Below are 12,181 nucleotides of genomic sequence, written 5' to 3' on the forward strand. Positions count from 1 at the left end.
CCGGCTGGTGGTTTGGGTCTTGGCTCTGATTGCCCGTGCCCTGGGCTGGGGGGCCTGGGGCCAGCCTTTGCGGTGGTGGGGAGCAGGCAGATCCGCTGCTGTGGCTCCCGCGACATTCGCGCAGTCCCCGGCCTGAGATGTCCTGGTGCCTGCCGGCTGCACTGGGAGCAGCCCAGGGCAGGGTGGGCCGCGCCGCGCTCTCCGTCCAGCAGGCTGCGTGCGCCCAGGTGGACCTCGGCCTCTGTCCTGCTCACAGAGGCCTACTGTGCACCGCGCAGCTTGGCTGGGACAGCCGCGAGCAGAGCACCTTCCAGCTCTCTGGGGTCTCCACCCGGCAGGGCCCCTGGTCGGCTGCTCTTCACACTGCCTCGTCGGAGACCCAGCCTCCCTTGGGTGCCTCCTTTGCTCCCAGGTGGTGCCCTCTGGGTGGCTTCCTGTGCCTGGGGAACCTCAGGCTTTGGGCGCCCTGGGGTCTCTGGGCTCACCTGTCAGGGTTTCGCATTGAGAACTTCTGTGGGTGCCTGGACAGGCAGCTGTCACTCTGCACCAGAGCTGCCATCCCTTGGGTAATGTGGAGGCTGTCCACGCCTCCCTGCCTCTCTGGATGTTCTGGAAGTTGCTGCCAGCTGCCCTGATTCTCCTTCCTGCAGTCATGGACGTCCAGGCACACTCGACTGGGAAGTGGGAATGCCTGGGTCCTGTGCAGCTGTGCTGCTGCTCCTCCTCCCACCCACACTGGCTGTCCTTGGCTCCCTGAAACCTGGAGTGGCCACGGTGTTGAGGCAGGAGCCCACTTGGGAGCCGTGACTTTAGCTGGCGATGCCACTGGTCAGCCCTGACCTTGGCCGGTTGATCTGAGACTCGGAGGTGTCAGACCTGCGGACAGGTTGTCCTCACACTTGCCGCACGTGCTCCCGCTGTGGGGAGGACCAGGGCCTGCTGGCCAGCGGGGATGGGAAGGAGTCGGCTCTGCTAGAGGCCAAATGCGCCTGCAGGGCTCAGCCAGGTGGGGCTGCTGTCCTGGTTGCTTCACACCACACCGGCTTCTCCGTGGCTTGAGCAGCAGTCGTGTTCTCTTGTAAGCAGAGCGTGCAAAAAGTGTTAGCGGAAAAAGCCTGGTGAGAAAGTCGTTGGCTCCAAGTTTAGATGCCAGGAAATAGTACATCCTTGCTTGTTGTTTCTGTACATTTATATTTGTGTTGTTAATTCCTTGGGGGACTTCGTAAAAATAAGCCGTGCAAGAGGTTGCCATTTCCTTTGATGAGTCTAAAAGCCTTGTGTTTGGGTAAATGTGGAGAAAGCGTCTAATCCACTGCATTCAACCTAGCAGGCTTTCATGACATTATACTGAGGAAGATAGGCTTTTCAAAAATACTAAAATCCAAGAATTCACCGAAAAACAACTAAAGTAAAGCTTTCATGATTAAAAACTATCGTTGTGATGAGTAATGGGCTTATTCTGGTCTTTGTGACAAGAATTTGCACACAGATATTGTTTGAAGGAACTTGTTAATTGCGCCACGAGTTCCATCAATGACTTCTTTCGACTGGGCTGTGGTAGATGGCCCTTCTTTCAGAAAAACAGTAGCTAGATGACGAATATAGCTGTGTGCTCCTGCTGATGGTTGCCTTTCTTGTCTTGGAGGTGGCATGTCCTCCTGAGCAGACATGGGCGACGTGCTGGGCGTCTCCCGCCTTCCTGTCCCGTAGACTCGGCTGGGAAGTTGGGCCGTGTGCGTCTTTGTCCCTGTGTGTGGGCTTTGCAGACTGTTTCCACCTTTTCTTTTGCGCGTGTGGCGGTCTGCGTCAGCTGCCAGGCCCTTGGGACGTTTCCCTTTGCACTTAACTTTAATCACCATGTGCTTCTATCGAACGAGATTGGGAGATGCGCTTCCTCCTTGCCTCTTGAGTGGGAGTGGGCTTCACGCTGGTTTTCGAGCATGGCCCTTCAGCATCTTGAGTGCCTGTGTGTCGTGGGCCACGCTGGGTGTCCTCGTGGGCGGTAGGGGTGCTGACCTTCCCAGCTTGCCTGCTGGGTGTGGTGGTGGACCCAGCAGAGACGAAGACGACACTCATGAGTGCTTGGCTCCCTTGGGAACGCTGTGTCACAGGGGCACAAGCTCACACTAGGATGTGTTCTGCCACCCAGTCGCACTTCATAAATCTGGTAACGTACGCATGTTTTTTAAAAGTGTCTGGTTTTGCCACAAAACCGTCAGCTCCGTGAAGGCAGGGACTACGTCTGTCCGTTATTTTTAAGGAACCTGCCTTGCTCCGTGTCTGGCACAGTGAGTTTCCAGGTATTTGATGAATAAATGAACAGTAGCTACTTTGATAAGGAATAACCCCTGAAGTGTTTTCAGAAATCCTTTTTTTGGAGAGAGGAATCTCACCCTCACCCACACTGAAGTGCAGCGGCATGCTCACGGCCTCTGCAGACTTGACCTGCTGGGTTCAGACGATCCTTCCACCTCAGCCTTCCAAGTAGCTGGAACTACAGGCATGCGCCACCATACCCGGAAAATTTTTTTTTTTTTTTTTTTTAGTTGAAATCTCACTAAGTCACCCAGGCTGGAGTGAAGTAGCACACTCATGGCCACCCCAGTGTCGACCTGCTGGGCTCAGGCAGTCCTTCCGCCTCAGTCTTCCAAGTAGTCGGAACTACAGGCATGCGCTACCACGCCCAGCTAATTTCCAATTTACTGTACAGATGAGGTCTCACCAAGTTGCCCAGGCTGGTCTCGACCCTGTGGGCTCAGGCAGTCCTCTCACCTCGGCCTCCCAAAGTGCTGGGATCACAGGCGTGAGCCACCTCATTTTTAAATTTAGTATAGAGATGAGGGCTCGCCAAGTTGCCCAGGTTGGTGTCAAATGCTGGACGCAGGCAGTCCTCTCACCTCTGCCTTCCAAAGTGCGGGGTGATAGGTGTGAGCCACTGTGCCCGATCTTAGAAATCCTCTTAAGATTGATTCTCGGGGAGAGGAGGAGTGGCAGCAATAGCAGAAGGAAGAATGGGCACAAAAGTTACCTTTAAGATTAGTGATGTGTGTTATGGCTCCGTATGTAAAAATCTTGTTTTATTTACTTATTAAAGCCTTGTTTTTCATAATATGAAGTAATACTCGGCCAGGCTCAGTGGCTCCTCCCAGCACTTTGGAAGGCCAAGGCAGGAGGATCGCTGGAGTCCGGGAGCTGGAGACCAGCCTGGACAACATATCAAGACCTCATCTCTACAAGAAAGTAAAAAAAAAAAAAAAAGAGCATGGTGGCACACACCTGTAGTCCCAGCTAGGTGGAAGTCTGAGGAGGGAGGATCTCCTGAGCCCAGGAGTTCAAGGCTACAGTGAGCGGTGACCATGCCACTGCACTCCAACCTGGGTGACAGAATGACACACCAACTCAAAAAAATTTTTTTAAAGTAATACTTGATGTAGAATTTAACATTTCTTTTTTTCTTTGACAGGATTATAGTGAACATCATTCACAACACTTCTGATTACCATCCAAAAGTTTTGCGGTTTTTGAATGTGGCTTTTGATGGCTCTGGTGATTGCGTAATTGCTGCGGACCACCAAGGGAACATCTACGTTTTTGACTTGCATGGGAACAGGTAAGCAGGTGCTTTGACATTACCTCACTTAACGAGTATTCATTTGCTGGCTGTTGGAGTACCTGCCTTCATTGTCCGTTCGGAGAGACTGCTGAACTCTGTCTACTCCAGTCCAGGTGCCTGCAGACACTGTCATAAGTGCTGCAGGAGGAGAGTGGGGAAGGATAGAAACATTATGTGGTTCCACAATTTTCTTTGTACAGTATTGCTACACTGTACTAGATGTAAGAATTGTATTTATTTATTTGTTTATTTTGAGTCAAAGTCTCACTCTGTCACCCTGGCTGGCATGCAGTGACACAATCATGGCTTACCACAGCCCTGACCTCCTGGGCCCAGGCGAGCCTTCTGCCTCAGCCTCCCCAGTGCTGGGGCTACAAATACATGCCACCATACCCAGCTATTTTTAATTTTTTTTGTAGAGATGAGGACTCACTGTATTGTGCAGGCTGGTCTTGAGCTCCTGGGTTCAAGTGATCCTCCTATCTCGGCCTCCCAAAGTGCGGGGATTATAGGCATGAGCCACCATGCTTGGCCGATAATAAGATTTTTAAACCGGGCTTGGTGGCTCAGCCTGTCATCCCGCGCCTTTAGGAGGCCGAGGTGAGTGGACTGCCTGAGCCCGCAGGTTCGAGACCCGCCTGAGCAACTTGGCGAGACCTCATCTCTACAATAAATCAGAAATTAGCCGGGTGTGGTAGCGCGCGCCTATAGTTCCAGCTACTTGGAAGGCTGAGGTGGAAGGATCGCTGGAGCCCAGCAGGTCGAGGCTGCGGTGGCCAGGAGCGGCCACTGCACTCCAGTCTGGGTGACAGAGTGAGACTCCAACTCATTAAAAAAAAAGATTTTTAAAGAACTGATTTTTTCTCTTTGTCCTCCTGTTCCTCCCTTGTAGTCCAACAGCATGGGAGATGGGCAGTGGAGGGAGACTGGCTACAGACAGAGGACTTTGAGCACATAAATACATAGGGGCCAGTGTGGCCTGGGTTTCTCATTCTTGGAACAGGGACTTACAAATAGGGAAAGAAAATGAGAATGAACTCTGCCATGCTAGACTGGAATTGGATATGTAGCCTGAATCCTGGGCTTGAACATACGGAAATAGATAAGATTAAATGGAGGCATGTCCAAATACATGTACACATGTTCCCTGCTTTGTCACTCAGGAGGTCTGGGAGCAGCAGCATGCCAGCAGCACTGAAGAATCTGGTGCTCAGTTCTTGTTTTCTGCATACCACTTTCTACTAAGAGGAATCAGCGTTCTTTGCAAAAACTGCCAGTTTCAGAGCAGGGCCTGGGAAAGTACAGGATGAACCTGGAGTGTTTTGTATCCAGAAAGAAGAATTTGTTCAGTGAAAAATGGGGGTGTGTCAGAAGGACACAGGCGCCAGCATGAATGTCCTTCTGGCCATATTAGAGATCGTTTGGGCATCAAAATAGTAATGGTGAAACAGGTAATCAAATAAATAATGATAGTAATGGATCGTACTCCATTAAATAAATTGAAATCCACAGGTTCATGTTGTAATCAACAAACAAATAAATAATGAGAAATGGACTATCGCATAGTCACAAAGTCCCTCGCCACGAATTACTTGTTAATTAGGGAAGATTTAACTTTTTTTCTTAAAAATTACAGAGTAATTATACAATGAAGAACCCTGGTGAACTGCCTTACTCAGTGATTAAAGTTAGTATAACCAGCAGTGGGATGAACAAGATGTGTGAGCCCTGGATAGGGTGCAGCGAAAGGAACACAGCCTCAATCCCATTATATCCTGCCAAGATAGAGAACCCAGATCTAACCGGTGGAATCGTCAAAGCTAAATAAGGGCATTCAGTAACAGCTGTCCTATAATCCTCACAAGGGTCACGGTCATGAAAGTTGGGGAAGGATTGAAGAACTCCCTACTGGGGGAGATTAAAGAGACATGACAAAGGTGTGAATCTGGGCTGATTCTTTTGCTGTCAACGACATTATTGGGACAATTGGCAAAATTTGATTGGGGTTTCAGGATTAGATGGTGGAAATACTTAAGTGCGATTTCTTAATTCTGATGGTTGTATTGTGATTATGAAGGAGAATTTTGTTTGTAGGAAGCATGATCTTGGTAACTTACTCTCAAATAGTTCAAGACAAGAAGAAGCCACATATGATTTACTTATCTGTGATTTGTTAGGTTGAAATTTTGTTAATCTTTGTTTCTGCCCTTTACCCAAAAAGGAATGGTCTCAGTTCTTCTACCTTTAATCTTGCCTGACCCACCCCACTAATTTCCAGTCTTAAATCAATGTGACATCTCTTCTTTGCTCACACTTCTGAGCAAATTAGAAACAATTGCTGATTGATCCCACTGTAGAGCAATGACCTTCACCACTGGTGATTCCTTGCTTACCTACTGGTGTTTACTTTTCTCATCCTGCAGAGCATTGCTGGCCTTTTCTGATTTCCTTGGCCTCTTGTGTTGACCCCTGCCCTCATTCTGACTGCTCAGCCTCCTAATTGGTGAGAAAAAATTATTTCAAACTTCCCTTCCTCCTCCCCCAGTGCAGCCTCAAATGCATCAAGTTTGACCATCCGTACTGCCTTGTCGCCTTATTCATAATGACAAGTGGTGTTAATGTCTTCCAGTCCTGGGCCTGTCTTCTGTAGCCTCCCTGGGACTTGCCCGCGTGAGTGTTCCTCCCTCCTTTGTCCATTGTTTCCTTTCGCGATCTATTGATAGGCGGAAAAAATAATTCTCCCTCTACCCTCTTAAGTTTTCAACTGGGGCCCTGTAACAAAAGACAGATTAATAAGGGAAAAGCGAAGAGTTATTAACTTGCAGCTTGCATGTGACTCATGGGCGTACCCACAAATTAGTAACTCAAAGAAGTGGCTTAGACCCTAGCTTGTAGTCTTCAACAAAGTGCAGTGCATTTTTAGAGAATTGACAAGACAAGGAAAAGAACCTTGAGTCTCAAGGGTAGCAGACTGTGGAAAGGCAGCCAGATGGGAAATGCATGATACATGAAGGCTGGCATCTCCAGGATGCTAAGGGTCCAGTCGCCTCCTGGGCCAGCCTCTGTCCTTCCCTTGTCAGTTTATGCAAAGGTAACCGATGCTTTTAGGCACGTGGGGGAGGGCAGATAGTTGTTCTTGTATCTGCCTCTTCTCAGTTGCCTTCAGTTCTAAATAATCCTTATGCCAAAGTGGCATATTTGGGGTGGCATGTCCTGTGGCCTGTCACTAAAGACATTCAGGCAGAGCTGAGCAGTTAGTGCAGAGCCAAGCCTTGGCCTCAGATGCCCCAGCTCCCTCAGAGCCTCCCTGAGTGCCCAGTCCCTTGCCTCTTTTCAGCGCTCATGTTACCGAAACACCTAGTCTTCCCTTCCCCTGAAATGCTTTCCTCTGCTTCCTGGGTTCTGCTGAATGGCCTGTCTTGCGCATCATTCTGTCTTGGGTTTTGCTGACTCCTCCAGTGCTACCCCTGCGGTGCCTGCCACCCCCGGGTCCAGGGCCTCTTGCTGGCCTCAGGCCCTGGAAACGCTGTTGCCGCAGACCGCTTCTGGACTGGGCATGTGGCTCTTGAACCCTTGACAGGTGGTGGTCCAAATGGACACACTGCGAGTGTACAATGAAAATACATACTGGATTGTGACTTAATAGAAAACGGAATGTAAAATATCTCAATTTTTGGTTGAGTAAATGTTGAAATGACGAGGTTTTAAATACAGATCCAGCTAATAAATGTATGTTGTTCGGATTAATTTTGCTTTCTTTTATTTTTACTTTCTTTTTTGTTTGAGTTAGGATCTCACTCTGTCACCCAGGCTGGAGTAAAGTGACATGATCATGGCTCACCGCAGCCTTCAACTCCCAGACTCAAGCGATCCTCCCATCTTAGTCTCCTGAGTAGGAGCTGGGACTACAGGCATGTGCCACCATGCTCAGCTAATTTACTATTATTATTTGTGTGTGTGTGTGGAGCTGAGGTCTCACTAAGTTGCCCAGGCTGGTCTCACACTCCTGGGCTCTAGCAGTCCTCCCACTTGCACCTTCCAAGTGGCTGGGACTACAGGCCTGAGCCATTGTGTCTGGCCTATTTTTGCATTCTTGATGTGGCTCCTAGAAAATTTTAAGTTGCACATGTGACCCACATTGTATTTATTTCGGACAGCATGGTTCTACATGTTTTACAAGGGCCTTAAACTCAACCTGTTTAAAACTTGTTCCTCTTCTGCCTAAGTTCAAAAGCAAACTTTTTGGAAAAGAAACTCCAGCCCTGTGCCCAGCACTTGCGAAGCATTCAATATGTATCATTTCATTTTGCCATCACAGCAGCACCACACCTGTTCTTACCATTTCATACATGGTAACTCCTGAGTCCTTCTTCACCCTGCGTTTAATGCCTAGTGAGTCTCTTTCTGCTCAGCTTCTGAAAACCCTCCATTGGTGCCTTCTGTTGGGTGCCATGCTTCTGGCTGGGATTCTCCTTGGTGGCTTTCTTAATACTCTCTTTTTCTTCCTTTTGTCTCCAACCATTGCATGCTACCAGGTTCGTCTTCCTGAAAGACAGGCCTGGCTATGCTTCTGCACCAAAAAACTCACGTGGCCTCCTGTCTGTGTAGGTGAGATCACACTCCCTCCAAGTATAGTGCCCTTCATGGTCTATTTTTAGCCTTGGGAAATGGTAGCTCATTTTTCTGGGTTTCATTTTCTTCATCTCTAGGATTTCATCAGGGATGTATTGTTATTGGAAGAATTGCTCATACTAATGCAATGATCTCTTTATAGGTTTAATCTTGTTCAGCGAACAGCACAAGCTTGTACAGCTCTGGCCTTTAATCTTCGTAGGAAATCTGAATTCCTTGTGGCATTAGCTGATTATTCAATTAAATGTTTTGATACAGGTAAGAAGTTTTCCTGTTTGTCTTTGGAAGCTGAGTGACGCACAGATTGAAGAACTATAGGGGCTTCCCAGACTGTGCAGTTAGAGGGAGCAGTCCCACCACTGCCCTCACTCTGGGCACCAGCCAGGCATGGGGTCAGGGATCATCCTTTCTGCAGATGGACTGGCTACACATCTGGGGCTCCCCACCCGCCCCGATTTGATGATTCAGTGGACGACTTGTAGAACTCAGGAAAGCACTGTATTTATGATTACAGTTTTAATATAGTGAAAGGATAGAAAGTAGAACTGGCCAAAGAAAGAGCCATGTGGAGTAGAGCCTGGAAGACTTGCAGAACCGAGTGTGTTCTCAGGTCACCTCCTGGCATCGATGTGAGCATTTGCACCCGGTGTTGCCCTGGAACATGTACCCACACTTCGGTGTCAGGAGTTACTCCCGAGGCTCCTTCACGGAGGCATGGTGGATTGGGTGGCTGCCGTGCAGTCGAACACAGTTTCCAGGCCCCTCTCCCGAGAGGTTAGGCTGACGTCACCCGGCCCAGAGCCCAGCCTTCTCATCCCGTGGTTGGTCTCCTGGGGGGCTGTCCACCACGATCTTCGTAGCATCCACTATCTGGAGTGGGGTGAGGGACCCACCGGGGATAGCAGACACATCTGCCACGTGGGGAAGTCGAGGGGTTAAAGATTACGCCCGGGATGCTGAGCACAGGGCAGACCCTCCCTGAAGGCCAAATCCCTTACTACACTGGTATGATCATACTTTAAAAAAATAGATGTCTTTTATACCCCATTAATTTTTAGTTTTTCGTATTTTTAAAAATTGGAAACAGTTCTGTGAACTAAACTTCTTTTAAAAGAGAAATATCTCAACTGTATTTTTTTCTTATTAAAGTAATTGATGTGTTGAATATTTAGAAAGATGTATAAATAATAGGCTGGGTACTGGCTCATGCTTGTAATCCCCGCACTCTGGGAGACTGAGGTGGGAGAGTGCTTGAGCCCATGAGTTTGAGACCAGCCTGGGCAACATAGCGAGACCTCGTCTCTACAGAAAATAATCAAATTAGCCAGGTGTGGTGGCACTCGACTATAGTCCCAGCTTCTCAGGAGGTTGAGGTGGAAGGGTCATCTAAGCCCAGGAGGGTCAGGGCCATGATGGGCTGTGACTGTGCCACTGTGTTCTAGCCTTGGATGACAAGTGAGACTCCAACTCAAAAAATGATAATAGCGATAGTTAACACTATATGATGTTTACTCTTGGCCAGGGACTGTTCTGTGACTTTATATGTGTTAATTTTAATCATCATAATAACCCATGGAAACGGATACTGTTATTATCCCCATTTTGAGGCTGAAGAAACTGAGGCACAGAGATGACCTGACCGAGGTCCTACAGTTTATAAGCCGTGGAGCCGGAATTCCGGCCTAGGTGGTCTGGCTGCAGAGGCTCTGCCCCTAATCACTGTGCCACATGCTTGCTCTTCTTGCACAGTAGAAAAATGGTGGGCTTTAGCCATGCCTGAAAGTGTCAGTGATTTTCTCAAGGTCTCTGACCTTGCTATTCTGTTTTCTATGTTATACTTTTAAAATACTCTAGCAAATATGTAATTACCCTACCTAGGTAGTTTTGTGGAGTCATTTTACCTCATTTCTACAGCATATTTAAAATCAGTTCCTGGCTGGACTCAGTGGCTTGACCTGCAATCCCAGCACTTTGGGAGGCTGAGGCAAGTGGATTGCCTGAGCCTGTGGGTTCGAGACCCACCCGGGCAACTTGGTGAGACCTCGTCTCTACAATAAACCAAAAATAAGCCAGTTGTGGTAGCGCACGCCTGTAGTTCCAGCTACTCGGAAGGCTGAGGCGGAAGGATCGCCGGAGCCCAGTGAGTTGAGGCTGCAGTGGCCGGGAGCAGCCACTGCACTCCAGTCTCGGCAACAGAGTGAGACTCCAACTCAAAAAAATAAAATAAACCAGTACCGAAAGTACCGCATAGATGTGTGCAGTGACATGACTATTGGCCTAATACTTGTTTTTGAGCTTTTAGACCGGTTTCCACTCTTAGTGTCATGAACACTGTCAGCATTTCCAGAAAGCGGAGTCTTTCCCTCGCGGGGTCACTTTCGTTGTCTTCTGCCCCCTTTCCTCCGCAGGACCAGCATTTCGTGGCCTCTTCCGTCCCACTGGCCCCATGGCGCCCCTTCCCCGCCGTCTCCTTTTCTTGCGCTTCTCATGCCTTCCGCCCGCTTCGCAGCAGCACTTGACCCGTGGCCTCACTCCACCTCCCTGGCTCCCCGTCTCCAACTGCTTCTTAGTCGTCTCTCCTAGATTCTTTCTGAGACTTTGAAATGTTCTTTTCTTTTTTTTTCTTTTGACTGATGTGTAGTACTCTTCAACCAATTATGCCATCATTTGACTTTTGAATTTTCAACTCGATTTTTTTTTTAAGTGGAGGAACCCACATAGCTTGTCGACTTTTAATTTTGCTGATTGATATTGAAAAAATGATATTTCATTTCATAAATTAAGGGTTTTTTCAACATAAGCTTGGAGCAATGTAATACTAGATTAAAGATCAGTACTTTAAATATGACTTTATGAAAAATTCACTGCATTCACCTTATTTTTCTCCTGTCTCTGAAGACCAGTGAAAAACTGACCAATAACTAATGCCGGACTTCAGTCTGGTGTTTGGAAACCACTGCTACTTCCCTAGGGATTTGTCTGTTTCTCTGTCTCAGTTTTGACCTACTTTGTATCTTAATGTTTCCCAGATTTAAATCTCGTTCTCTCACTATTCTCAGTTCTGTCTATCTAGAGGAAAAATTCTGACCAGAAGGTAAAACGTGCCCACCATAGAAGGGTTGAGAATACACGGAAAAGTGGGAAGGCCAAACAGAAGTCACCACTGCCATGGCTCTCGTGCTCATGGGTGGTTTTGGTGGTGTTCCTGCCAGACTGTTCTCTCTGCTTGCACATTCCCCCAAGCACTCAGAATCCACCCTAAACCTCAGCTGATTACTTCCTGATGCTGATAGGTCCATTCCTCCTCATGCTCAGTTTTCATATATAGTGTTATTCACAGATGTGTATAGATGGATATGGATGTGCAGGGTTTTCCCTGGGTGACAGTTGTGTTTTTCCCACAGTCACCAAGGAGCTCGTTAGCTGGATGAGAGGACACGAGTCCTCAGTGTTTTCCATCTCCGTGCATGCGTCCGGGAAATACGCCATCACCACTTCTTCTGACACAGCTCAGCTGTGGGACTTGGACACCTTTCAGAGGAAAAGAAAGCTGAACATCCGCCAGTCTGTGGGTATTCAGAAGGTCAGTGAGGCCTTCTCGGCCCGTTGTGATCTTGGTCAGCAGGGTTTGTAGGTGAGGTGAGAGGTAAGATTCCCGCTGTCCCCCATGGCGTTGTTCTTGTAACTCAGCAACAGACATGACATAGTGGCCAGCACAGTGATGTTGCCTGTGGCTATAGCATATGACTTAGTGAGCTTCTTTTTTTTTTTTGAGTTGGAGTCTCACTCTGTCACCCAGACTGGAGTGCAGTGGCCGCTCCAGGCCACCGCAGCCTCGACCTGCTGGGGCTCCAGCAACCCTTCCGCCTCAGCCTTCCAAGTAGCTGGAACTACAGGCGCACGCTACCACGCCCAGCTAATTTTTTGATTTATTGT

The 12,181-nt window shown here is 48.4% G+C and overlaps 1 protein-coding gene across 1 annotated transcript in view; it reads left to right on the plus strand.

Annotated features, from left to right (window-relative positions):
- The first annotated feature begins 8,138 nt into the window (after nucleotides 1–8,138).
- TBC1D31 (TBC1 domain family member 31) overlaps nucleotides 8,139–12,181 on the plus strand; it is a 76,028-nt gene continuing 71,985 nt past the window's right edge. The window contains exons 1-3 of the mRNA XM_021719085.1: nucleotides 8,139–8,221; nucleotides 8,388–8,503; nucleotides 11,650–11,828. Coding sequence (XP_021574760.1) covers nucleotides 8,178–8,221; nucleotides 8,388–8,503; nucleotides 11,650–11,828 — 339 coding nt within the window. The 5' untranslated portion in view covers nucleotides 8,139–8,177. The remainder of the gene's footprint in view (nucleotides 8,222–8,387; nucleotides 8,504–11,649; nucleotides 11,829–12,181) is intronic.

Source organism: Carlito syrichta, unplaced genomic scaffold (assembly GCF_000164805.1).
Source record: "Carlito syrichta isolate Samal-C Ts95f unplaced genomic scaffold, Tarsius_syrichta-2.0.1 Scaffold113548, whole genome shotgun sequence".
NCBI classification, from domain to species: domain Eukaryota; kingdom Metazoa; phylum Chordata; class Mammalia; order Primates; family Tarsiidae; genus Carlito; species Carlito syrichta.